Source organism: Acartia tonsa, chromosome 6 (assembly GCF_053477335.1).
Source record: "Acartia tonsa isolate MP-2025a chromosome 6, ASM5347733v1, whole genome shotgun sequence".
Lineage (NCBI taxonomy): Eukaryota > Metazoa > Arthropoda > Copepoda > Calanoida > Acartiidae > Acartia > Acartia tonsa.
In genome coordinates, this window is record NC_137265.1 from 4675371 (window position 1) to 4703302 (window position 27932).

General features: G+C 35.9%; 1 protein-coding gene across 5 annotated transcripts; it reads right to left on the reverse strand.

The window, feature by feature from the left end:
• Nucleotides 1–27915, reverse strand: LOC145321626 (uncharacterized). 5 transcript variants are annotated; one of them, XM_080163086.1, is made up of 24 exons: nt 27838–27915; nt 27157–27223; nt 26319–26385; nt 25546–25700; nt 25129–25193; nt 24594–24685; nt 23877–23948; nt 23439–23490; nt 21966–22088; nt 21649–21736; nt 21345–21413; nt 20961–21042; nt 20060–20143; nt 19450–19588; nt 19026–19160; nt 16784–16880; nt 16275–16323; nt 15892–16059; nt 11208–11248; nt 9514–9550; nt 8441–8511; nt 4213–4269; nt 1359–1430; nt 1–760 (listed from the first exon to the last, which is right to left on the reverse strand). In XM_080163086.1, the coding sequence occupies exons 2-24, from the start codon at nt 27214–27216 to the stop codon at nt 734–736; spliced, it is 1902 nt and encodes a 633-aa protein (XP_080019212.1). In that variant the 5' UTR covers nt 27217–27223; nt 27838–27915; the 3' UTR covers nt 1–733. The 5 variants fall into 5 exon arrangements, with proteins under 5 accessions (XP_080019212.1, XP_080019213.1, XP_080019211.1 ...); XM_080163087.1 differs by lacking the exon at nt 11208–11248 and having other exon boundaries at nt 8441–8514; nt 9520–9591; nt 27838–27914; XM_080163085.1 differs by lacking the exon at nt 11208–11248 and having other exon boundaries at nt 9514–9591; nt 27838–27914.
• Nucleotides 27916–27932: the final 17 nt, after the last annotated feature.

Below are 27932 nucleotides of genomic sequence, written 5' to 3' on the forward strand. Positions count from 1 at the left end.
TTGACTATGAAACAATATATTTAACTGAAAAAAATTACAATATTTTGATAACAAAATAGTATAATAATATACTACAACAAATAAAATATCACACAATCAATTTTATAGGACCGGATATCCGGCTATTTTCAATATCCGGCCAGATACCGGATATTGAAACTTACAGGATCCCGGATATCCGGTTATGCGGCCGGATATCCGGCGTTGGCCAGATATCCGGCCCATCCCTAGAATCAAAATTATAGAATTCAAATGCCGTTATGTTTACAATAATTTATTTTGATAAATTAACTTCAAAATTAATTTTATTTACTTCTTGTGAATTTATTAAAGCCTTCTATGGAAGGCAATAGGTATATTTTGTACAATTAGTTGAGTTTTAAGTGGAATTTTTTTTTCTAATAGGATTTTTTAATACCTTAACAAATCTAACCCTCCCAAGAACCCTACCATCAAACTATAAACTCAAATTTTAACCTAATTCTGAGAATTCACCAGTTAACAATTTTAAAAAAGAACAAAAAGAAATATTAAAAAAAACATAAAAAATTGTATTAATTCTTTGAATTAGGTAATGCTTTACATTACAATCTTTATATTTTACAATTTTGTAAACTTTTCTTTTATTTAAAGCCAGTATGGCTCATACATTTATTATTGCATGGAACTATAAGAACCGGTTTTAGTGCCAGAGGTTCCCCGTCCCCGCAGGGTTACTTTGATGATTCTGTGTTTAGTCGTCAGCTATATCATCTTCATCCTGTAATATAATTAGAATTAGTCCCCGAGGGGTTTAGTGTGGTTACTGGTTAGGTTAGATTTGATTAGGAAGCTTAAAAGACTCGGATAGCCTATAAGAGGACGGGATACATTACATAGACAACCAATTCTTTGATTGCACGACCTTTGTCTGGAAGTTCTATCTGTTTATGGCGCGCCTGTTTCGAGCTAAGATATTCCCAACAATATAACTCTTTATGTAGCCCACCTGATTTGGCAGCAATTTTTCAAATTTAAATCTAGCATATAACCTATCTACGTATTCATATTTATATATGAGAGATTCTATTGTGAAACACCTTCCATACACAAGCAGTCTATGGGTGATAAATGGGCTGTTTATTACACTAGCCCCCTAAGTTATATAATAACACTTTCATATACGTTGGCTTCACAACTTTAGGGACTTTTATTGAATTTTAATTGGTTGGTTCATTCAGCTGAGTGTCAAAACGTTTTAACCACATATTGTAATCTACAGAAATGGTATTTTGTGAATCATCATTGGATATGTACATTGTACATCAATTTATCGGCCATTGTCTTATCCCTTTAGATCCCTGGGTGATAATACTTACATCATCATCGAAACCAAAGCATGTGGCTCGTTCTTGCTGTTTCTTTAACTTCAGATCTTCATCCGTTGGGGCCTACAAAACAAAAATATCAGGGACAAGGGAAGGCTATTCTGGCAAACAATGCTTTAGAGCTGATTTCATAGATTTCCAGTTTAAACTAGATGATGAGATTAAGCAACTTTTGGCAGAATTTGACAAGAATCTAAAACATTATTTTGTCAGTTTTTGCTTAATTTACTATAAGCCATTAAAAAATGATTTTTAGAGATTAGTACTATGTTCATTTTTGAGATAAATGAACATAAAGTAAGCTTTTTACATTATTTAGATATTTTATCTAAATCATAGACTATTCGTAAATTATAGGTTAAATAGTAAATAAAATTTATTGAAAATCCAAACAGTGAATAGCTGTAATACTTTAAAACATATTTCAGATTGTTTAAACATTTATCCCATCTAAAAATTAAAAAGAAAAAAAGTTTTTGCGACACCTAGCAATAAAGTTTTGAACTATATAACTATGCTTTTCCAAATCAAACATTTTATAATTTTTGTTGTGGTTTAATTTTGTATTTCTCGACAACATCTTGCCCCTAATTGCGAAACAAGTTGGAAGGAAGTTTACAGAATTTAAAATATGGGTAGTTTCTCCCAAAGTGCCTAGTGGAGCACAGAATCCTTCTTTCCCTAGCATTAATTTTAAAACAAACTGTAAACGATCAAAGGGGCGGGAGTGCTTTAGGTATAGCATTAAGGAAACCAGCAGATATAATTTAAATATGGGGGGGGGGGGGGGGGAGAATCAGTGCTTCATAGGCAACTTTGTTGTAAGGCACCAATATATGTTTTTTATGTTTATTTTAAATTAAGTTGAACGTCAAATAGATTTAGTATTGTATGATTTATGGTTATTATTTTTTAAAAGCAAAGCTTTTTCATGATTAGGGTCGGTCCGTGCGTCCATCTGTACGTCCATCCGTTACAGTTAGCTTTGTTTGATAATTTAAAAAGGTTAGAATTGTCCTATCGATTTCAAGTTTTACATGCTAATTCCCATAGCAGTTAGGTACGATTTAGAAAGAGCAGCAACTCTATAATCGTTACTAGAAAGTCCGTATGTTCATTTAAAACAAGCTGATTTTTTACTTTTTTTACAACAAATTTTTGTATGTTAAAATTATCCTAGTCATCTAATTTTTTGAATTCTGATTCGTATTACAACAAAATACATAAGCAAAGCATCTCTAAAATCAAGTCCTAAAAAGTCAGTATGTTCTAAAACCGTAACATGTATTTAATCAGTTTTGCAACAAATTTACTTACAATTTTGTAAAGGCATTAATATTCAGTTTATTCAGTTCTGACACTGTTAATGTCCATTTGTCTTTCCATTTCAGAGCTTCGCTTTTATGAATGTTGTCATCCTTGTTTTAATAAGAAATGAACAATGAATTTTATTTTTAACTTTAAAGTAAGATGTTTTTAGTTATTAAATCAATTTGAAACTTATGCCTAAACTTGCTCTAAGGGGTTAATTGTGGTGTTTAAAAATGAGTCGAAGTAAAAATTTGTCAAAATATTTTGTTTTTTGTCTTTAAACAGTTACAAATTTTATGGATAAGAAAAAAATTTAAAGATTTTAATTTTAGGAAATATTTAAAAATATTTTTTTAATCTCCCTACATCTGACTTGTTTAGTAAGATGTTTTTATGAATCCGTCTGCTATTTTATTATTTAATAGTGTACACTATTCTCATGAGGTTTAGTGAATTACCCTTATGAATACCCTTATGTATTATACTAAGAGCCCTTTTTTGTAATAGTTGCACCATTCATAACATTACATACTTGGTGAGGTTTCGTGATAAATTGGCATGAATTTAATAGAATTGTTTGTCAGACAGACATTCCCTTGTCCCTGCAAAAATATATATTGTAGATGCTTTTCTTGAAAACGCCCATCGAGCACTGAAACCCCTCCTCAGTTTCAAATTTTTTGTTTGAAAATAATGTAGTTTTTTTTCTTAAGCCTAACCACTGCAGGGTTCCCAGTACCAAATATATTTTTTTAAAAAAGGGTAGGGGGATGATGGGGATCTTTGGTCGACGAGGCAATTTAAGGAAAAACGCCAAATATGAATCCAGGGGTGTAAATTATACATGGGATCCCCTGCTCAGGGGGGGGGGGGGATAAAAAATAAGTGGTTGGAGGGGAAAAAATGTAAAAATTAAGAAAACTGAAAACATTTTTTCCATTTCCCCCCCCCCCCTCCTTGGTGAAAAAAAACGTGTGGTAGTAGGGATAAAATAAATAAAATATAGAGTTCTTTAAATATTTTTCCATTTCCCCCCCTTCCCCTACTTGGTGAGAAAAAACTAGGAGGGGGGGGGGGGGGGAATAAAAATTTTTGTAGCCGAGGAAAAAAAATAGTTCTTGTGCAGAATATACACCCCTGTATGAATCATTAACGTCAGGTAAAGGATGTAACAAAACTTGATTGGTTAGGGAGAAAACGTGCAATTTGCTAGATCCGTATCTTTTTTCTAAATTAGGTTCAGAGTAGATTTCTGTTCAGAGCGCAACATTTTTAAAACGTTAATAAGTTATTAAAGATAGGTAGCTTTCCGCGGATATTAAAATGAAAAATCACAACCAGTTTTCTTAGATCCGAGTAGCCGAAGGCCCTGGCCAACAAAACTGGTATTAATTTCATGATTTTTAATTTCAATATTTATGGAAAATTGTCTGTTTTACGATGCTATACATGATTTTTCCATTATGGGCAAGAACCTGTTCTAATCCTGCGGAGAAACGTGAATTGTGCAGAAACACTGAAAAATATCTTTTACCTGTGGCAGAATAGAATCATGAGAGAGGATGGATGGGAAAATTATTCGACCTTTCTCCTGAAAAATTAAATACTTTAATTTTTTTGTTGTAAAGGGGGGGTTTTTTAATGCAACCATCTCGTAATCAATGATTAAATGGCACTTAGAATTCGAGGCGTTATCCTGTTACAAAATTTTTTATCAATTTGAAAATTTGAGTACCCCCCCCCCCCTCTAATTTTCTAAATTTCAAAAACTATTTTAGGTTAGGTTAGGTTATAGGCTAGGGAGCCGAGCGCTGCGGCCACGGATGTTCGTTGTCTGGGGTACTTTAATTTTCTAAATTTCAAAAAACTATTTTAGGTTAGGTTAGGTTAGGTTATAGGCTAGGGAGCCGAGCGCTGCGGCCACGGATGTTCGTTGTCTGGGGTACTTTAATTTTCTAAATTTCAAAAAACTATTTTAGGTTAGGTTAGGTTAGGTTAGGTTATAGGCTAGGGAGCCGAGCGCTGCGGCCACGGATGTTCGTTGTCTGGGGTACTTTAATTTTCTAAATTTCAAAAAACTATTTTAGGTTAGGTTAGGTTAGGTTATAGGCTAGGGAGCCGAGCGCTGCGGCCACAGATGTTCGTTGTCGGGGGTACTTTAATTTTCTAAATTTCAAAAAACTATTTTAGGTTAGGCTATTTCTTTTAAATATTGCTACGCAACCCACAAATAAAATTGTTCTTGCTAAAAATACGCGGACGAGAGGGAGAACATAAAGGGGACTGGGAAAAGGGGGTTGTTGGTCAGATGGGAGAGGAAAGGGGTAAACAATACAGTAAAAAAACGCGGACACGGAGCGGACGAGAGGGAGAACATAAAGGGGGCGGGGATAAGGGGGTTGTTGGTCAGATGGGAGGGGAAAGGGGTAAACAATACAGTAAGAATTCTGTATATAAATAGACTGAAAGCTTGAAGCTGTTTGCTAGTCGACTGCCTTGTAGCGAGGGACTGAGATCCTAAACTGGTTGGCATGGTTGACTAAGGAGGCAAGGCAAGGCTCGTGTCTCGCCTTATATACCCTCCCTCCCTTCCTCCTGTCCAACCTAATAATAGTTTACTTAAATTATTATTTTGTTGTCGGGGGGGGGGGGGGGGGGGGGGGGGGGGTACTCAAATTTTCGAAATCGCTAAAAATAATACTAAGAGGAATATACCGAATTCGAATTTCGATCTGAAATTGTGCATGAATAATCCTTGGTAGGTCTATTTTCCCTAAATCGAACAAAAAGTTGGAAAAGTAACTGCTGGCGGCTCAGCCGTTTAGCCGTTTTTTGCCTATTTTCAGGGCAAATTCATCATTAATTACGTAGAAATCAACTTTTAAAACATACTTTTGGTTTCATTCATGTTAAATGATAGCAATAACAGTTTTTTAAATTTCTAGTACCAACAGCTACCGGCTAGAACCGTTTGATAAGGTTTTAGAGCGAGATAAAGTATTATGTGGAGATAGGTTTCGTGACTAATATGCTCTTAAGATAGCAAAAAAATGGGAAAACAGCTAAGCCGCCAGCCGTTAGCCGTTACTTTTCCAACTTTTTGTTCGATTTAGGGAAAATAGACCTACCAAGGATTATTCATGCACAATTTCAGATCGAAATTCGAATTCTAAGTGCCATTTAATCATTGATTACGAGATGGTTGCATTAAAAAACCCCCCCTTTATCGTATGGTTAAACACAAAACTGCTATAATCAAAAATATTCTTGTACATACATAGATTAACTATTGATTCATTAAGATATTCATCCGTTGAAAATGCTAAGGAAAACTTCAAATCTTATACAGACAATCAGACATAGTTATTTCATAGAATAACATAAAAATTATTTTCTATTACATTAATTAAGCTCAGTGGGAGACAATTGTAACAGAGATCATTGGTACAATAAAAATAGCGAAAAATCAACTAAAATAATTTTAAAAGGAGAAAAAATACATAAAAAGGCCAGAAAGCAAGAATATTTTGTTGTTGTTTTGGCTGCTCATAGTCAGTTTCCGGTCTGGGTAGTCATCAGTGGGGTGAGGGGGGGGGTGTGGGCTTATGGTGGGGGCTCTGGAGGTGGGCGTTGGAGGGGAGGAAGGCTGGTGAAACTTGGATGGGAGGAGAGGAAGGCAGCTACATGGGTGGGATTTTGCCAGAGGTCCATAGGAGTAAGATTTGTAGGATTATTTGGGCATGAAAAGAGGTGCTGGACTGTTTCTGGGGTAGGATTAACAGGACAGGATGGGCAGTTGGGGGTAAGAGAAGCGTTGATGGAATGGAGGTAGCTTTGGAGTTTAGGACAATAGTTGGATCTTAATTGGGAGAGGATGGTTCTGTAGTGCCTGGGGAGTTGGATTTCGGAGGGGTTGATGTCAGGGGGAGCTTGATTAAGGACAGGATTAGGGGGGTAAGAATTTATGGCTTGGGTGACAGCTGAGGTGTGGAGTCTAGAGATTGTGGATTTGTAGTTTGTGGGAAGGAGGGTGTTGTCGGGGGAAAGAAAAGGTTGGAGAGTAGGAAGGAACATGGATTGAAGGGTGGATTTTTTGGATCTAGGGCCAGGGGGGGTTGTGACGTTGTGGAAGGATGGGTGGGAGGGGCGGAGGGAGGAGGCCAGGTATTGGGAACAAAGAAGGGAAAGGTGGTTCCGTACTGGTAGGATTTTGGTTTCTTGGTGGAGGTGGCTGATGGGAGATTTTTTAGTGGAACCAGTACAGATGCGGAGGGCTTGGTTTTGGAGGACTTGGAGTTTGTCAATGTTGTTTTTGGAGGTGTTAGGGAACCAAACAGGACAGGCATAGGTGGTGATGGGGCGGAGGAGGGTGTTGTAGGTGGTGAGGAGAGTCTCCTTCTGGTGGCCCCATTTGGTGCCAGCCAGACATTTGAGGATTCTAAGGCGGGAGGAAATTTTTGAGGAAATGGTGGAGACATGGGAACTGAAATTGAAAAAGGTGTCAAAGGTAACTCCAAGGATTTTAGGGGTTTTCTCAAGGGGAAGGGTGGAGCCGTTGATTTGGACTTGAGGATGGAGGTTGGATTGGTGCTTGCGGTCAGAAGTGAAGAGGGTGACAGTGGATTTGTTGGGAGCTATGGAGAGGCTGTTGGTGGAGGCCCAGTCAGCGATTGAGGAGAGGTGGGAGTTGATGGATTCAACTGACTGGGGGATGTTAGGGGAGGAGTGGAAGGAGTTAAGGTCGTCGGCATAGGAGGAGGTGTGGGCAGGGGGAATGTGGGGGGCATCTGCTATGTAGAAGTTGAAGAGGACTGGGGAGATAACAGAGCCTTGGTGGACAATTTTAGGAGAGGCATTGGTGTTTTGATAGGAACAGAAAGCCATCCTGCCACGCAAGTAGCAGGATAGCCATCTAATGATGTTGGGATGAAGGTTGGAAGGAGATTTTTTGGAGAAGGAGGTGGATGGGAATGCAGTCAAATGCTTTGGAAAGGTCGATGGAGGCAACAGTTGTGCGGCTGGGGGGGAGGTTTTGATTGAAGCCATTGGCAATGGTGGTGGAGAGGTTGAGGAGGGAGGAGGTGGTGGAGTGGAGGGGTTTAAAGCCGTGTTGTGAGGGGTGGGTGGAGAGGGATTGTTTAAGGTAGGGGAGGAGTAGGCGTTCAAGGACTTTTGCTGCAGGACAGAGGAGGGAGATTGGGCGGTAGGAGGTGGAAAGGTCAGGGGGTTTACCAGGTTTGAGGAGGGCAATGATTTTGGATAGTTTCCAAATGGCAGGGATGTTGGCAGCGGAGATGGAGAGGTTGAAAAGTTTAGTGAGGTAGGAGATGCCATTTGGACCAAGGTGTTTAAGGTGAAGGATGTTAAGGTTGTCGGGGCCAAGTGCAGAGGAATTGGAGGAATTTTTAATTGCTTCAAGGACAAGGGCAGGGGTAAAAGGTTGGAAGTTTCTGTTGAGGTGGTTGCGGCGGCGGATTTTACGGATAATTTTTCTGGAGAAAGGGTTGGAAGTATGACGGGAGACAGAGGTGAATTGACTGGTGAAGGATTCGGCAATGTGGAGGTGGGAGGTGTGGACTTTGTTGTTGTTGAAGGAAATGGGTTGGTTGGAGGGAGGGGAGTTGTTTTTGCCGGAAAGGGACTTGAGGAGGGACCAGAATTTGGAAGGATTTGTTCTATGGTCGGATTTGGAAAGGGTTTCTTGCCATTTTTTGTTGGAATGTTTGTTGGAAGAATATTTTACAACTTATGAAATGTATTACCTCTGGTGATGTTTGTAAAATATCTTGTTGGTGAATAATCTGTCCGGGGGGAACTGTATCCCCATCTTCCTCTGTTAAACAAACAATTAACTTTTAAATTAGAGAAATAATTACCAGTTTTAATGGATGTAGGATATATACGTGGATCTATTGACAGGGGAAAATTTGTCGAGTGGGAGAGGAGGGTATTGGGTATAGGGGGTGGATATGGGGGTATCGTTATTTTAGCCAGCTACGAGCATCACTTTATCAGAGTACATGGAAATCTGGTGAAACATCTAAGTAAACTTAACACAGGAATATTTTTCATAAAAAAACTAATGCTTTTTTAAAATGAAAATTGTTGTTTCATAAACAGACATAGGTACAAACCACATAGAACGACTAGAAATTTTATTATACTAGCAAGAAGAAAAAAACTAGCCACAAAAGCTCGTTCCTGTCTCTGACAGACGTCCGTAGTGTCACAGGGGTGTATATTCTGCACAAGATTTATCTTTTTTCCCCGGCGACAAATTTTTTTATTCCCCCCCCCCTAGTTTTTTCTCACCAAGTAGGGGGGAAAATGGAAAAATATTTAAAGAACTTTATATTTTATATATTTTTTCCCTCCTACCACACATTTTTTTAGTTTTTTTTCACCAAGGAGGGGGGGATATGGAAAAAATGTTTTCAGTTTTCTTAATTTTTACATTTTTTCCCCCTCCAACCACTTATTTTTTATTTCCACCCCCCCCCCCCCCCCCCCTGAGCCGGGGATCCCATGTAGAATATACACCCCTGTAATGTCATAAGAACAAAGTGTGACAGACAGACAGACAGACAAACAAACTTTTGGAAAACTGTTTTTGTGGTGAAAAAGGACCATACGATGACGAGAAAGCAATATAATTTAAACAAATAAAACCCATAAAATATTGACAAACCGGCAAAACAAATATTATACGCGGGAAAAATGTAATTTGTCTCTTAAGTAAAATATTTTAAATTTACACGACTAAACGTTTCAAATTTATGATACTTTTCATTTGGGGGGGGTAAACTCAGATATTTTTAAGTGGTTAATTTGTTGCCTGCTTCTTCTTCACCAGTTTCCAGTTGTGACATGTCAATAATGATATAACTTTCTCCATCAGCTCCTGGCACAATACCTGAATATAGGATATATAGTTTCTAGTTGGGACATGTCAATAATGATATAACTTTCTCCATCAGCTCCTGGCACAATACCTGAATATAGAATATATAGTTTCTAGTTGTGACATGTCATAATAATGATATAACTCTCTCCATCAGCTCCTGGCACAATACCTGAATATAGGATATATAGTTTCTAGTTGTGACATGTCATAATAATGATATAACTCTCTCCATCAGCTCCTGGCACAATACCTGAATATAGAATATATAGTTTCTAGTTGTGACATGTCATAATAATGATATAACTATCAGCTCCTGACACCATACCTGAATATAGGATATATAGTTTCCAGTTGTGACATGTCATAATAATGATATAACTCTCTCCATCAGCTCCTGACACCATACCTGAATATAGGATATATAGTTTCTAGTTGTGACATGTCATAATAATGATATAACTCTCTCCATCAGCTCCTGACACCATACCTGAATATAGGATATATAGTTTCTAGTTGTGACATGTCATAATAATGATATAACTCTCTCCATCAGCTCCTGACACCATACCTGAATATAGGATATATAGTTTCTAGTTGTGACATGTCATAATAATGATATAACTCTCTCCATCAGCTCCTGACACCATACCTGAATATAGGATATATAGTTTCCAGTTGTGACATGTCATAATAATGATATAACTCTCTCCATCAGCTCCTGACACCATACCTGAATATAGGATATATAGTTTCTAGTTGAGACATGTCATAATAATGATATAACTATCAGCTCCTGACACCATACCTGAATATAGGATATATAGTTTCTAGTTGTGACATGTCATAATAATGATATAACTCTCTCCATCAGCTCCTGACACCATACCTGAATATAGGATATATAGTTTCTAGTTGAGACATGTCATAATAATGATATAACTATCAGGTCCTGACACCATACCTGAATATAGGATATATAGTTTCTAGTTGAGACATGTCATAATAATGATATAACTCTCTCCATCAGCTCCTGACACCATACCTGAATATAGGATATATAGTTTCTAGTTGTGACATGTCATAATAATGATATAACTCTCTCCATCAGCTCCTTACACCATACCTAAATATAGGATATATAGTTTCTAGTTGAGACATGTCATAATAATGATATAACTCTCTCCATCAGCTCCTGACACCATACCTGAATATAGGATATATAGTTTCCAGTTGTGACATGTCATAATAATGATATAACTATCAGCTCCTGACACCATACCTGAATATAGGATATATAGTTTCTAGTTGAGACATGTCATAATAATGATATAACTATCAGCTCCTGACACCATACCTGAATATAGGATATATAGTTTCCAGTTGTGACATGTCATAATAATGATATAGCTCTCTCCATCAGCTCCTGACACCATACCTGAATATAGGATATATAGTTTCTAGTTGTGACATGTCATAATAATGATATAACTATCAGCTCCTGACACCATACCTGAATATAGGATATATAGTTTCTAGTTGAGACATGTCATAATAATGATATAACTATCAGCTCCTGACACCATACCTGAATATAGGATATATAGTTTCCAGTTGTGACATGTCATAATAATGATATAGCTCTCTCCATCAGCTCCTGACACCATACCTGAATATAGGATATATAGTTTCTAGTTGAGACATGTCCAGGGTGGCCACAAGGTTTTTAAAAAAAATCCGTACATTTCCGTGCATGCTAAAAAAAAAATCCGTACATTTTTCCCTACATTTCCGTACATTTTTCTACTATGTAGTAAATATATTATTTAGTAAAATTGGTTTCATACTAGGTACTGATCAAGATCAATTTTTCTATTTAAGATAGAACGAAACTTATTTAATAAAAGTTGATACTTTATAGATGGTATTAACTAATCTAAAGAAAATTTTGAAATTAGGCTCCAGGTTCAGGTACTGCAGGCATCCAGGTAGATCCTAGACAGGTAAAAATTGAAATTTTTTACTTAAAAAGTTAGAACAAAACTTATTTAACTAAAGTAGCTTCTTTATAGATAGTATTAACTAATTTGAAGAAAATTTTGAAATCGGGCTCCAGGTTCAGGTACTGCAGGCCTCCAGAACAAAACTTATTTAACAAAAGTTGTTTCTTTATGGATGGTAGGAACAAATTTGGAGAAAATTTTGAAATAGGGCTCCAGGTGGATCCCAGACAGGTAAAAACTGAAAAAATTTTCTATTAGAGTTAGAACAAAACTTATTAACCAAAAGTTGATACTTCATAGATGGTATTAACTAATTTAAAGAAAATTTTGAAATTGGGCTCCAGGTTCAGGTACTGCAGGCCTCCAGGTGGATCCTGGACAGGTAAAAATTGAATTTTTTTACTTTAAAAGTTAGAACAAAACTTATTTAACAAAAGTTGATACTTTATGGATGGTATTAACTAATTTAAAGCAAATTTTGAAGTTGGGCTCCAGGTTTAGGTACTACAGGCCTCCAGGTAGATCCTGGACAGGTAAAAATTGAAATTTTTTAGTTCAAAAGTTAGAACAAAACTTATTTAACAAAAGTTGATACTTTATGGATGGTAGGAACTAATTTGAAGAAAATTTTAAAATCGGGCTTCAGGTTCAGGTACTGCAGGCCTCCAGGTGGATCCTGGACAGATAAAAACTGAAAATTTTTCCTAATAAAGTTAGAACAAAACTTGATTTCGTCTTTTTCTTCATATTAGGTAATACTAGCTAAAAAGTAACAACTTTTGTTAAATAAATTTTTTCCTAACTTAAATAGTAAATAATTTCCGTTTTTACCTGTTCCTTGATCCTACCTTGATCCTACCAATACCTTGACCTGGGGCCCGATTTTAAAATTTTCTTCAAATTAGTTAATACCATCTATAAAGAAACCACTTTTGTTAAATAAGTTTTGTTCTAACTTTTAAAGTAAAAAATTCAATTTTTACCTGTCCTGGATTTACCTGGAGGCCTGCAGAACCTGAACCTGGAGCCCAATTTCAAAATTTTCTTTAAATTAGATAATACCATCTATAAAGAAGCTACTTTTGTTTAATAAGTTTTGTTCTAACTTTTAAAGTAAAAATTTTCAATTTTTACCCGTCCAGGATCTACCTGGATGCCTGCAGTACCTGAACCTGGAGCCCAATTTCAAAATTTTCTTTAAATTAGTTAATACCATCCATAAAGTATCAACTTTTGTTAAATAAGTTTTGTTCTAACTTTAATAGAAAAAAATGTCAGTTTTTACCTGTCCAGGATCCATCTGGAGGCCTGCAGTACCTTGACCTGGAGCCCGATTTCAAAATTTTCTTTAAATTAGTTCCTACCATCCATAAAGAAGCCACTTTTGTTAAATAAGTTTTGTTCTAACTTTTAAAGTAAAAAAATTCAATTTTTACCTGTCCAGGATCTACCTGGAGGCCTGCAGCACCTGAACCTGGAGCCCGATTTCAAATTTTTTTTAAAATTAGTCAATACCATCTATAAAGAAGCTACTTTTGTTAAATAAGTTTTGTTCTAACTTTTAAAGTAAAAATTTTCAAATTTTACCTGTCCAGGATCCACCTGGAGGCCTGCAGTACCTGAACCTGGAGCCCGATTTCAAAATTTTCTTCAAATTAGTTAATACCATCTATAAAGAAGCTACTTTTGTTAAATAAGTTTTGTTCTTACTTTTTAAGTAAAAAATTTCAATTTTTACCTGTCTAGGATCTACCTGGATGCCTGCAGTACCTGAACCTGGAGCCTAATTTCAAAATTTTCTTTAGATTAGTTAATTTTTTTTTTACTTGTCCAGAATCCACCTGGAGGCCTGGAGTACCGGAACCTGGAGGCCGAATCCAAAATTTTTAAAAAAAAAGGAAAACTACATCCGAAAAGGAAACTTTTTTGTCAAATAACCTATCCTCTCACTCCAAAGACAAAGCCTATAATCACTGTTTACGCAAAAGTGTTAGAACTTCCCCCCCCCCCCCCTTGAATAGAAACTTTGAAGACAAATCTTGAATAGTTTGAATAATTCAACTTCTGGTACACCATTCTTGTCCAAACTGGTTCCCGTGAAATCTAAATGTAACTTACAAATATTATAATGATACAGAACAAAAAATGGATCATGGAAAGAAAACGAAGTTGCCGGTTTCATCGTATTTTTTCACAGCAGCTTTTGAAGGGTTATTTTAGGTTAGGTTAGGTTAATTAAATGTCAATGATTGCCCCGCAGGGTTAGAAAATATGCCCCGCAGGGCTAGAGCCCCCCCACAGGGGCTAGAAATAGGAGAAAGGCTACTGTGAAAAAAACGACGAAACCGGAAACTTCGTTTTTTTCATGATCCCAAAAAATGATACATTTTACTTAATTTTTAAAGATAATACACTAATTATAACACCATGCTCGGAAATTCCGTACACCAAAATGAAAAATCCGTACAATCCGTACATTTTTTTAGCACTTTTTTAAAAATCCGTACATTTCCGTACATTTCCGTACATCCGTACATTGTGGCCACCCTGCATGTCATAATAATGATATAACTTTCAGGTCCTGACACCATACCTGAATATAGGATATATAGTTTCCAGTTGTGACATGTCATAATAATGATATAACTATCAGCTCCTGACACCATACCTGAATATAGGATATATAGTTTCTAGTTGTGACATGTCATAATAATGATATAACTATCAGCTCCTGACACCATACCTGAATATAGGATATATAGTTTCCAGTTGTGACATGTCATAATAATGATATAACTCTCTCCATCAGCTCCTGACACCATACCTGAATATAGGATATATAGTTTCCAGTTGTGACATGTCATAATAATGATATAACTCTCTCCATCAGCTCCTGACACCATACCTGAATATAGGATATATAGTTTCCAGTTGTGACATGTCATAATAATGATATAGCTCTCTCCATCAGCTCCTGACACCATACCTGAATATAGGATATATAGTTTCCAGTTGTGACATGTCATAATAATGATATAGCTCTCTCCATCAGCTCCTGACACCATACCTGAATATAGGATATATAGTTTCTAGTTGTGACATGTCATAATAATGATATAACTCTCTCCATCAGCTCCTGACACCATACCTGAATATAGGATATATAGTTTCCAGTTGTGACATGTCATAATAATGATATAACTCTCTCCATCAGCTCCAGACACCATATCTGAATATAGGATATATAGTTTCCAGTTGTGACATGTCATAATAATGATATAACTCTCTCCATCAGCTCCTGACACCATACCTGAATATAGGATATATAGTTTCTAGTTGTGACATGTCATAATAATGATATAACTCTCTCCATCAGCTCCTGACACCATACCTGAATATAGGATATATAGTTTCTAGTTGTGACATGTCATAATAATGATATAACTCTCTCCATCAGCTCCTGACACCATACCTGAATATAGGATATACAGTTTCTAGTTGTGACATGTCATAATAATGATATAACTCTCTCCATCAGCTCCTGACACCATACCTGAATATAGGATATATAGTTTCTAGTTGTGACATGTCATAATAATGATATAACTCTCTCCATCAGCTCCTGACACCATACCTGAATATAGGATATATAGTTTCTAGTTGTGACATGTCATAATAATGATATAACTATCAGCTCCTGACACCATACCTGAATATAGGATATATAGTTTCCAGTTGTGACATGTCATAATAATGATATAACTCTCTCCATCAGCTCCTGACACCATACCTGAATATAGGATATATAGTTTCTAGTTGTGACATGTCATAATAATGATATAACTCTCTCCATCAGCTCCTGACACCATACCTGGATATAGGATATATAGTTTCTAGTTGAGACATGTCATAATAATGATATAACTCTCTCCATCAGCTCCTGACACCATACCTGAATATAGGATATATAGTTTCCAGTTGTGACATGTCATAATAATGATATAACTCTCTCCATCAGCTCCTGACACCATACCTGAATATAGGATATATAGTTTCTAGTTGTGACATGTCATAATAATGATATAACTCTCTCCATCAGCTCCTGACACCATACCTGAATATAGGATATATAGTTTCTAGTTGTGACATGTCATAATAATGATATAACTCTCTCCATCAGCTCCTGACAACATACCTGGATATAGGATATATAGTTTTCGATTGTCTATCTCTAACAGCAGCAAAAAAAAGGCTAAGTAACAGTGATTTTTTATTTTCCTATCCCTGAATATACTCAAGACCAACTCACCTGGTTCGTCAATATCCTCTACAAGGTCATGATCATCAGAGGGCAGCACCTCAACCTTCTGACCGTTCACCATGTGAACCCGCTTGGCACGACCATTCTTTAACTCCAACTTTCTTTTCTTCGAGTTACCAGTAGGATCGTGCAATTGTTGGTGTCGCAACAGATTACCTAAAAGCAAAGACGATTATAGATAGGAAATGTAATTTTTCTGCCGGCTATCCAATATAGACAACTGAAATTTTGAATGAAGGTTCCCATATCAATGAGCATCGCCATCCAGTATATAATTTACATTGCCCATTAAGCAATTGGCCATACTTTAAAAGGCCTAAATTCTTCCTAAATTATGACAACTGAACATCTGCAGGAATTTAAGATTTTACCTTTATGTCTAAATGTTCTGTTGCACTCTGAACAAGTGTGAGGCTTCTCCTAAAAGCAGAAAAATAACTGAACATTTAACAATATTCAAATATGAGGGCGTAGGGGTGTAATGTTAAAATTACCCTCCAGAATTAATGACTAGGGGTTTAGAAATGAAATGAATGAATGTAGAAAAGTTTGCTTGTATGGAATGGATAGAAGAACTTCATTTGTCATTATTGGTTTTAATCCAAATAAAATACTATTGTCTGCTTGTGTCTGTAAGAGAAGATCTTAGTAACCTCAAAATCCAGTGGGCCAGTGGGTGAGGAACTGAATGAAGTGGGAAATATCCCATATTTTGGGTTTGAACACAAAATTCGTAGGTATTACCAAGAGTTTGAGTTAATTTTTCATCGTTTTTTTTGTGTTTGTGAGGTGGGGGGGTTAAATGAATTTTCAAAAATCACCCCCCTCCCCTGTCGTCCTTCAAGGGCAAAATCAATGACTTCACTTAATATAATTTTACCTTGGGAGTTGGTGGAACATATTGCGGATTATGATATAGATTTTGATGTCGTTTTAACAGCTGTTTCTGTCTAAACTCCTGTGAACACTGGTCACACCTATAATAGTTATGTATCGTATTATAGACATCTTTCCGCAGATATTATAATAACAAATTCTAAGACTAAAACAAGTTTTGTTAGCCTTGGAGGCCAAAGGCCCGGGATAACAAAACTGGCACTACTGTTATGATTTTTATTTAAATATTCGTAAAAAATTGTCTGTAATACGTGGCTATACATGATTTTAAAATATGGATGAGAACCGGTTCTAAACCAGCGGATATTAATCGGTTTCGAAGCCGTACTTGTAAAAGGATTATAATGACCATATGTAGCGCAGCAAGTTCAATGCTATTACTCTTTCATACACACAAATATTGCGTGCTTATGATTCAGAAGATCCTGATACTCACAGTTTTATCAACCCATTATCTCATTTGTTGACTTAAAAGGAGGATGTGCTTAAGGACCATTTGGGCAGGGGGGGGGGGTTTACTCGAGAACCCTTAGAGCTAGAGGGAGCTAATTTTGGATTTAAGCTTCTATGGGGCCAAAGTTACTTTTAAAATTATCGTCGACCCCCCACCCCCCCCCCAAAAAAAAAATTTTTTTTTGGGGGGGGGTAAAAATTTTTTTTTATTGCATTTCTCGCCGAATTAGGCAATTTGGAATCATTTGAGACCATGTTATTTTTTTCAAAAAATTTTCGCCTTACAAGCAACCCTGCGGGGGGACTTCGTCATTTTTTTCAAATTCTCGTTTATGAAGGTATATCTTAAATACAGTATGCTACTCTCTTAGTTTTAAAGATAATTGGATGAAATCTTTTTGATTGTGTCACTAATTACCCCAAGTTTTGGTATCTTTAAAAAAAACGGCGGCGGGACCGCCGCTCCCGCCGTCCGCCGCCGTTTTCCGCCGCCACCAAAAAAGAAATTTTTTATTGCATTTCTCGCCGAATTAGGCAATTTGGAATCATTTGAGACCATGTTATTTTTTCAAAAATTTTTCCCCTAACAAGCAACCCTGCGGGGGGGACTTCAGTCATTTTTTTCAAATTCTCGTTTATGAAGGTATATCTTAAATACAGTATGCTACTCTCTTAGTTTTAGAGATAATTGGATGAAATCTTTTTGATTGTGTCACTAATTACTTCAAGTTTTGGTATCTTTAAAAAAAAAAAAAACGGCGGCGGGACCGCCGCTCCCGCCGCCCGCCACCAAAAATTTTTTTTTTATTGCATTTCTTGCCGAATTGGGCAATTTGGAATCATTTGAGACCATGTTATTTTTTTTCAAAACGGAAAACGGCGGCGGACGGCGGGAGCGGCGGTCCCGCCGCCGTTTTTTTTTAAAGATACCAAAATTTGGGGTAATAAGTGACACAATCAAAAAGATTTCATCCAATTATCTCTAAAACTAAGGGAGTAGCATACTGTATTTAAGATATACCTTTATAAACGAGAATTTGAAAAAAAATAACCAAGTCCCCCCGCAGGGTTGGTTGTAAGGGGAAAAATTTTTGAAAAAAATAACATGAACTCAAATGATTCCAAATTGCCTAATTCGGCGAGAAATATAATAAAAAAAAATTTTTGGTGGCGGCGAAAAAGGCGGCGGGAGCGGCGGTCCCGCCGCCATTTTTTTTAAAGATACCAATAGTTGGGGTAATTAGTGACCCAGCCCAAAAGATTTCATCCAATTATCTCTAAAACTAAGAGAGTAGCATACTGTATTTAAGATATACCTTCATAAACGAGAATTTGAAAAAAATGTCCCCCGCAGGGTTGCTTGTAAGGCGAAAAATTTTTGAAAAAAATAACATGGTCTCAAATGATTCCAAATTGCCTAATTCGGCGAGAAATGCAATAAAAAAAATTTTTACCCCCCCCCCAAAAAAATTTTTTTTTGGGGGGGGTGGGGGGTCGACGATAATTTTAAAAGTAACTTTGGCCCCATAGAAGCTTAAATCCAAAATTAGCTCCCTCTAGCTCTAAGGGTTCTCGAGTAACCCCCCCCCCCCCCTGCCCAAATGGTCCTTAAGCACATCCTCCTTTTATTCTAGTAATGTATTTCCATCAAATTCTACCTAACAGTTTCATACAAACTTCCAGTTTCCTATAATTTTACAAATAATTTAACCAGTTTTTGTTTTTCAAATATGTTATTTTTATAATTTTTTTAAGTGACTAAAATATCTTACTTAAATGGTTTCTGGTCCGAATGTATCAGCATGTGTGTCTCTAGGTGACGACTTGAGGTAGAACTGTACACGCATAATTCACATTTGAAACATTTTTCACCGTCGTGGATTTTCTTGTGAAGCTTCAAATTGTATCTAGAAAATATTTTATTTAAAAATTAACAAAAATAATCAGTGAAGCTACTCTAGGTATAAATCAAAACGTCGTATGAAACGACTTTTTTTAGCAAAATTAAGTTAGAAATATTTTTTTGTTAATAGGAGAAACTTTACCTATACAAAAGTGTAATATAAAATTTAGGTTTTCAGTTAAAGGCATTTTTGGCACATTTTTATGAGTCTTTTAAGTCATATGAAAAAGTGATACTTTAAGAAATAAAAGCTATAAACCCTAAAAACTACTTTTTAAGGGGTCATGCTGTACCTGTCAGGGAAAGTTTTATCACACATCCTGCATTGCAGAGGTTTCTCGCTGGTGTGCAGCTTTTGCACGTGGACACGTAGGTCTGTCTTCCTACCACAGGTTGTAGGGCACAACTGACATTTAAACATCGGCTTCTTTCCTGGAAAAAGTATCTTTTAAACAAGAATAGAAAAAAAATAAAAATGCAAATCTTAATACCTATTCATGAAATGTTTTTATCTTTTTACATCATGCCTTATTGTCCAATGTCCAAGGACTTACTAAACCAAAATCCAATGCAATATAATGATTTCCGTACATGTTATATAGGTATCGATGTTAAAAAATAATAATCTTACGTTACAAATGTTATACTTGACCTTTAATTCTAATAGTTTTTGGATATTTTGGGTATAGTCTCTTTCGTGACAACGCCTCTTAAGGGGCGTTTCGTCGTATTTTCACAGTCACGAAAGGGATTATACCCGATATTTTTTTAAAGATGAGGTACGAAATATATAGGACAATTCAACTTTAATATCATTAAAAGCTGTACAAAATGAACCAACTTCAACCAAAAATTTTTTTTTCATTGTTATAAATATTAACTAGACCAGAACTGAATTCTTACCAGTATGTATTGCTCTGTGCGACTTGAGGCTGTTGCTTTGAGTGAACTTAGCTTGGCATATATCACATTCATATGGCTTTTCTCCTGAAACAAACATCTTCAATTTTATATTTTCTAGGTAAACATTGGGTTTTCATTAAATACTACGTAAAATGTTTTCTTTGAAAGGGGGGGGGGGGGGGGGGGCGAAAGTGACACTTTTTGAAACCAAAACTAAAAGTCAACAAAGGAACTCAACTAAAAAAAGAGTTACAGGTCTGAGATTTTGCATGGCAGTTGCTTTAAAGGGGTAAAATATGGAACTGTGAAGAAACGGCGGCGCAACCGCCGAAAACCGCCGTTTCCCGCCGAAATTTTTTTTGCCTTTTCTCGGCGGTTTTCGGCGGTTGCGACGCCGTTTCTTCACAGTTCCATATTGTACCCCTATACAGCAACTGCCATGCAAAATGTCAGACCTGTAACTCTTTTTTTAGTTGAGTTCCTTTGACTTTTAGTTTTGGTTTCAAAAAGTGTCACTTTCGCCCCCCCCCCCTTTATGTTAAGATCAGCTATTTACCAAAAAAATATTTTTTTTGCCGCTAGAATGGTTTAGTTCTGTTTTTTAGTTATTTCTCTTAGAAGGGGTGATGGTACCCTTCCCCAAAATAGCTATATAACAAGGATAAAATCAATAGGAAGTGTGTCTGTTTCTCTTTATTAAAGTATCACTCTTAAAAGATTTTTCCTTTTCCTTTTCTTTCATGTATTGTATATCTGCGAGTGCTGGCCTCTATGGGCATAGACGATGATACAGCATATTTTAATTTTAATCTGACATGTATGTTAATATCCATCCATGGACAGTAGCCCCCCAAAAATAATCCAATTAGATCCTGAATATTACCCCTATTAACTTCTATACCTGTGTGTATTCTGAGATGTCGTTTAAGCTTGAATGAATCTGGACTGGCGTATGTACAGTTGGGACATTGATAGGGACGTTCTCCTGTCATAATAATTTAGAGTTTATTAAAAGTATAAATATACTTTATTTAAAACTGCTTTGTATCTATTTAATTCTATTAGAAATTGGTGAAAATTAGGGTATTTTGTGCGTAATGTTGGCGTAAAACTTGTTTTTATGATGTAACTAGGTAAAGTAAGTGGGTTGTGGGGAAATTTTAACTTAGAATTGTTTGTCAGAATCCTGGTCCCTTGTCCTTGACTAAATTAGTAAATAAATAATTTTTGTAAAACTTATACAAAGCTACAAGAAATGAATTTACTCAAAAAAAACTCTAAATTTTCCTGTATGACATCTCATGTGGCGCTTTAATTTTGAGAATTCTACACATTCATAAGAACACTCGGGACACTGAAAACAACAAAATATTGATTGGTTGGTTTAAACTTGCATTGTTTTAACTTTTCCACGAATGATTTTTATCTACAACAATTGTAATTTTATTTAATAATGTTGTTTCTCCCTAAAGTATTGTTGATTGACCCCCTCCCCCCCTATTTACAAATTAGGTATTTAAAAATAGGTGGTGAAGCTTCAGTGCTTAACAAGCACTTTGAGGGAAAGGACAGAAATATCTTAAAAATACCTTGTGTGGTTTTTCATGTGTATGTTTGTATCTCACGTGTCTCACCATCTCTCCTGTGGTCGTAAATTTTGACATACAGAATTTACATCTAAAAAAATCATAAAATAATAACTTAGTCTTTCATAGGTAATAATAAAGAGATTAAGTTCTATATCTTCTAAAATAAATTTCCATATCTTGATTCCGAAAAAAAAATCATCTATATTAATTCCAATCCCATTTTATACTTGAATAGAAAAATGAATTGACTTAGATTGTTCTTTTTATGCATTAAAATTCTAAACCCAGTTAAGAATCGTTCAGGCGCGTAAACATACCTGTAAGGTTTGTGTCCTGTATGTGTATTAACATGGTTCTGAAGAGCCACCAGGGTTTTAAATCCCCGTTCGCAGATACTGCATTTGTGGGGTCTGTCCTCGCTATGTGCTCGCATGTGTCTCCTAATAAGATAATTTCATCAACAATATGATTATGATTAGGGATGGGAATCCGTCGAATTTTTGGGCCGGATTCTGATTCCGGATTCTGAAGGAATCCGTCAAAAAAAGTGACGGATTCTTGCGGATTCCGGATTCTTATTTTTGGCGGATTCCGGATTCGGATTCCGGATTCTAGCAGTATTTTAAAAGGCCGTCCGTCACAGAGGGATAGCTTTTTTCGTTAATTTATCACTATGTTACTTGGTTGAAGCCTTGATTTGTTTAAAGTGTTGACTTACAGCATAACTAAAACATTTACATCACATTAGTAAATTTAAAAATTTAAGTGCTACGTATGTCCTAAAATTGTACTTGGTATTTTCTAACCTATTTAAATTAAATTTAGCCTACCAATTTAGAATCCGGAATCCGCTATAAAAAACGGATTCCGGATCCGGATTCGGATTCCAAAATTGGCCGAAAATTGGGCGGATTCCGGATTCGGATTCCGGATCCGGATTCCCATCACTAATTATGATATTGGTATTGTTACTAATTCTCTGGCGATACCTAATCCTTATACTAAAGTAACAGGATGTCTGTGTGTCTGTCTGTCTGTGTGTACCGAAGGATCTCGCTAACCGCTGAACCGATTGGGTTCTCCTTAACAGGGTAGATTCTCATATGTCCCGGGAAGGTTTATAACTATTTTGGGGGAGGGTACCACCACCCTCCCTAGAGAAATTAAATTTTTTTAAAATTTACCAATTTTAGAAAGAGAGTTCAACGAAAAATAAGCGTCAAACGTAAATTTTTTTTTAACTTTTTCTTTTAAAATCTAAAATAAGAAATTGAATTATCAAATTCGACTCTCTCCTCCTCAAGTGCCCCTAGAGGCCTCTAGGGGCGTAGCCGCTAGTGTATTTAAATTGCAACACATAATATAACGAAGTAATGACGTTTTTCTTTAAGATAGGAGACAATTGAAAGATAACTCAATTTCACCTAAACCCACAATTCTATCTGTAAAAATCTGCCTTTCCTAGCAGGGATCTTAGGGGATAAGAAAATGGCCGTTAAATTGATGTACATCTCCAATGATAATAAACAATGTAGATTACATTAGTTGTTGAAACGTTCAGCACTCAATGAAATGAACCAACCAATCAAAATTCCATTTCCAATCCACAAGGTTGTTAAGACAACGAACAAAATAACGTTATTAAAAGACTTTGGAGACTAGTGTAATTAACAGCCAAATGTCCCCCTACTTCCCTGCTTTTCCTAAAACTATCAATATTTGAGGGAATATTAATTCATGTGCCAGTGTCCTATCCCTTCTTGATGAAAGAAAATTAAGTAAATACTTACACAAGAAGAAACTTCTTTGAAGTGGAATAGTCGCAGTAGGAACAAATATGAGCTAAAAATAGAACAGTCAATAATACAAATATTTAGGATTTTTAGTAGCGAAGCTGCTCTATAATTCACTATGTCTGTCTGTCCGTCCGTCCGTCCGTCCACCAGTCTAACAGTCCGTAACGCTGTGGGGGAAATATGGGGGAGGGGAGGAGACTACTTACCATTTCTACTTAAAAAGAACTTTTTTTGGATGTGGGTATTTTTGTTTTGGGACCTAACCTCCAACATAAATAAAACTTTTCGGAGCTATATGTACAGGAGAACCATTTCAGTTTAGCGAGATCCTTTGATACATAAACACATACCGACAATCATTCTGTTACTATTATATAAGAATTCAAGGTATAATTGTCAACATTAGGTACTTAAACATTTTATTGTAATTACCTTGTGGTTTGATATTTGCTTTTTTCCCCTTCTTTGGTTTAATGTCTTCATTAAGCTCCTCTTCCAACTCTTCTAAAATTAAATTTTGGGTCAATTTTAGCAATATATTTTCCACAAAAAAATATATAATAAGTATAGATGTATAACGGAGACAACTACCTGGCCCAAGCAGTGGGGACCTTTTTCGCCTGCTTTCAAATTGTTTTACGCCCTATTGTAGCGACTTGGATTGTGTTTATATTTCTTGCGCTATTGGCTGATTTTATAGACCGAATTGGAAATCGGCACAGGGTCCCCACCCCTTGGTTCGAGTTACATATAGCTCGTGACCCCTCTGTTATTTCACTTTAATTGTTCCATTACGAAAAAATGTATTTTTTTCGTTAACAAAAAGAGCTAGCAACATTTAAGCAATGTATGAGCAATTATCTATCATACAGTAATTTCATCGAAAATAAAAGAGCGTTATCAGAAAAATCTTTTTATCTTTTTACAAACAATAGCAGCTACACCCGTAGAGGCCACTGTAGGCGCAGGATGGAGATAACTTCTCCCAAAATAGCTATAAACCATCCCTGGACCTATGGAAAGCTTTACTGTAAAAGAGAACCATATCAGTCCTGCGTTTAGCGAGATCCTTCGATATAATACACGGACAGACATCCTTATACTTTTACTCAAAGATCCAATTTTAAACAAATGGAGAAAGATACAAACCTTCATTCTCATTTTCAAAATCATATATTTCATTAACTTTCTTGTTCCCTTGGACAATGTCGTAATCTATCAGCACATAGCTCATCTCACCACTAGAAAAAAGGCGCTTTCACACAAAGTTCATTGTTCAGCACGGATACCACCTACCGCCCCCCTCCCCAACTAGATCAGGTTATATAAATTGGGTAGTAAATAGCTCTACAGGGACATAAGGAAAAAAACACTACTCTACACTAGGGGGGGGGGGGGGGGGGTATCAGTGATCAACAAGCACTTTGTGTGAAAACATCAAACTATTAGGTATTACAATAAAAATTACCTAAGCAGTTTTGATAAAGATTTACTTACAATTTTGTTTAGACTTATTCATTTATATTCTGCATATTCAGTTGTGACACTCTACGAGTGTTAATGTCAGTTTGTCCCATTGTTTCAGAGCTTTGCTTAAATGGATTTTCATCAATAAATTAGGACAGAGATTCTCTGTTTGTAAAGTAACTAACTACAACACTTAAGGTATATTTGAAGGTCTTACTTTGAAGTATTGTTTGGAACAATTGTGACTGTCCGAAACTCACTATCACTAATTGATTGCATCATCTGTAAGAAAAGATATAAAACTTTGAAAATTAAATCAATATTTTATAAATCATCTAAGAATTAGGGGTGAATATTTTTATATGAATTTATTTAACACCCCCCCCCCCCCTCTTCTCTATTTCTCTCCCCAATATGTGTCCCCTGGGATCGAGGAATATGAAAGAATACACCAAATAAAAAACGAAATAAATGTTTTCTGTGAGTTAATGAAAAATGGGCTATTTTTCGCAATCATTTTTGGGTTAGCACCGGCTAAAAAACTAAAATACCTAGGAATTTATTTTTATATATTTTAATTCAATAAAAATCGGACTTTGTAAAAGTAAATCTTGGTCTTCAGAAGTCAGTGTACCTGATCATCATTGGCATCATTGGGAGCAGGCGTGGACAAGATAGTCTTGCCTTCCCCGCTTCTGGTTGTAACACCATTGGAGTTGCCAGCTGCCGGAGGATTTGTAACAACATCATAGGAATCATCATTAGCAGAAATAATGGAATAATATTGACCTAAATAAAAAATTATCAATCAAGGTATTTTAATTCAGAAGCAGGGGACAAACACTTGGATATTAGTTAGGTCTGTGATCTATTATGCCAATGAAATAATGTTTGCAATTTTTTGGTAGAATAAATCTTGTTCCAGTATGGCTTTTGAACCGATTAATATCCGCTGGATTAGAACCGGTTCTCAGCCATACTGAAAAAATATCTAAACCATAAAATTAGACAATTTTTCACCAAATTAAAAAAATCATAAAACTAATACCTATACCATTTATGATTTTTATTTTAATATCCGCGGGCAGCTGTATTTAATGCGATGCGATAATAACCGAGGAAGATTCTTAAAAAAAATAGGGTCACTTAGTGAGGCAAAACTGTTTTTGTAAAAAATCCTCCAATATCACATAAAAATCTACAAAAAAATAAACAAAATCTTTTATTAAGTACCTAGGTAATAGGTACCTAACCCTTTTATAATTTTTTTGTAATTTTTGTACCTAGATTTTTTATGCATATTTGGAGGATTTCACAAAAATAATTCTGCCTCACTAAGTGACCCCTAATTTTCTTTTAAGAATCCACCTCTGTTCTCAAAGTATTGTTTTTATACCTATACTCTACCTGATCCATCCACAAAAAGTTGTCCTCCTATAGGAGCTGACACACCACTTCCATCTACTTCAACCCCCTAAAACATGTTACTAGTTAGTTCTACAATTATGTTCATGAATGACCATGTATTATTGTCTTCAAGACCCAAGGGGGACTTATTGATAAGCCTTAAATAACTAAATATATTGCAGTCCTATGTTTAATGTTTGATTGAAGTATATAACAATCGCAGTTCCCATTAAAGTCTTTTAGTTCTAGAGCTGTATGTAAGAGGCTGGAAAAATCTCCCAAGTGAAATAAATCCTCTACCAGTCTGGCTCAATTCAAATTAAAGATTGATAAACACCTTAAAGAAGCTTGTTTTTTTTATGTTAGCACCTCCTTTATGGCCCTAAACGGGACTCGTCGGAGTATATACTTGTATGTATTAAACCCAATGTTTTTTCCAGTGTTTCGGATCCGCATTGATTGTATGCGGATCCGGATCCTCCAAATTTGGTCAGTGCGGATGCGACCGGATCCTAGACAATAAAAATAAAATCACCAAATTATTCAAAAATACTTTAAATTTTCAAGTCTGAACCTAAACCTTAAAGATTAGCTCAAATCACAAAGAATGTCTGATTTTCAAAAGTGACTATTTTATATAAATTTAGGTAGATATTTCCATAAATTTATACCCCAGGATCCAGATCCGCATTTTTTTGCGGATCCGGATCCTTGGAGTCAAAAAGTGCGGATCCTTGCGGATCCGGATCCACAACTAGTTTTTTCAATTCCGACAGACTGAAAGTTAGATAGGTTGACATCCAAGATTCCAAATACTTTGCGATTGTAGGTTATATACCTTGGTGTTAAGGGCATCAAGATAGTTTTGAATGTCACCAATAGGCTCTGCCTCACTCATTCTAAACCTAAAATAAATGCCAAAACTTTTAATGGGTTGGTATATATGATTACTAATGAAGCCTATTAAAGAAATAGAAAATGGCCAATAATAAAGCTAGTGATGTAAATACCCAATGAAACTTTTAAAAAAATTACCCACTGGCAATTAATTAGTTGATACATCCCAGTAAAATGTAGGTCACACGTCACAATAATTGTGACATAATTATTAGTGACATGTCACTAGTTTAAAAAAAAAATAAAGAAAATGTGACAGGTCACCAAAAAAAGTTATTTAAAGTTGGTTGAAAAGTTTGGACACTGATGTTTTGTACCAACGAATAAAGTTAATTTTGGTAAAGGGCAAATTTCAAATAAAAAAGTCTAATTGTCCCCACCCTTTCCAGGGATTTTACACAAGTTCATATAATTAATTTAGAGGTGGAAGAATGGGATGCATTTTAATCCAACCCTCATTGGTAGACTGTTGTTAAAATTGCTAACTTTCAATCTGAACAAATGAAATGTGCATATTTTTATATTTATGGTATAATACTACAATTGGGCCAAGTTTCGAGCTTGCACCCACGACCCGGCAAATTTTTAAGAAAAAAACAGACAGACAGAAATAATAACAAACCGTGGGGGTATCTAGCGGTGATATAATAAAGTAGAGGACAAAATAAAAACTGTGGAGGTATCTAGCGGTGATGTGACCGGACTAGAACTTGCAAG

Coding starts and splice junctions, on each gene's coding strand:
- LOC145321626 (XM_080163086.1), bottom strand. CDS start 27,216: ATGAGTGAGGCAGAGCCTATTGGTGACATTCAAAACTATCTTGATGCC. Junction 20,144..20,960: donor ACATCTCAGAATACACACAG/GTATAGAAGTTA, acceptor TGTTTGTTTCAG/GAGAAAAGCCATATGAATGT. Junction 761..1,358: donor GCTTTGGTTTCGATGATGAT/GTAAGTATTATC, acceptor ATTATATTACAG/GATGAAGATGATATAGCTGA.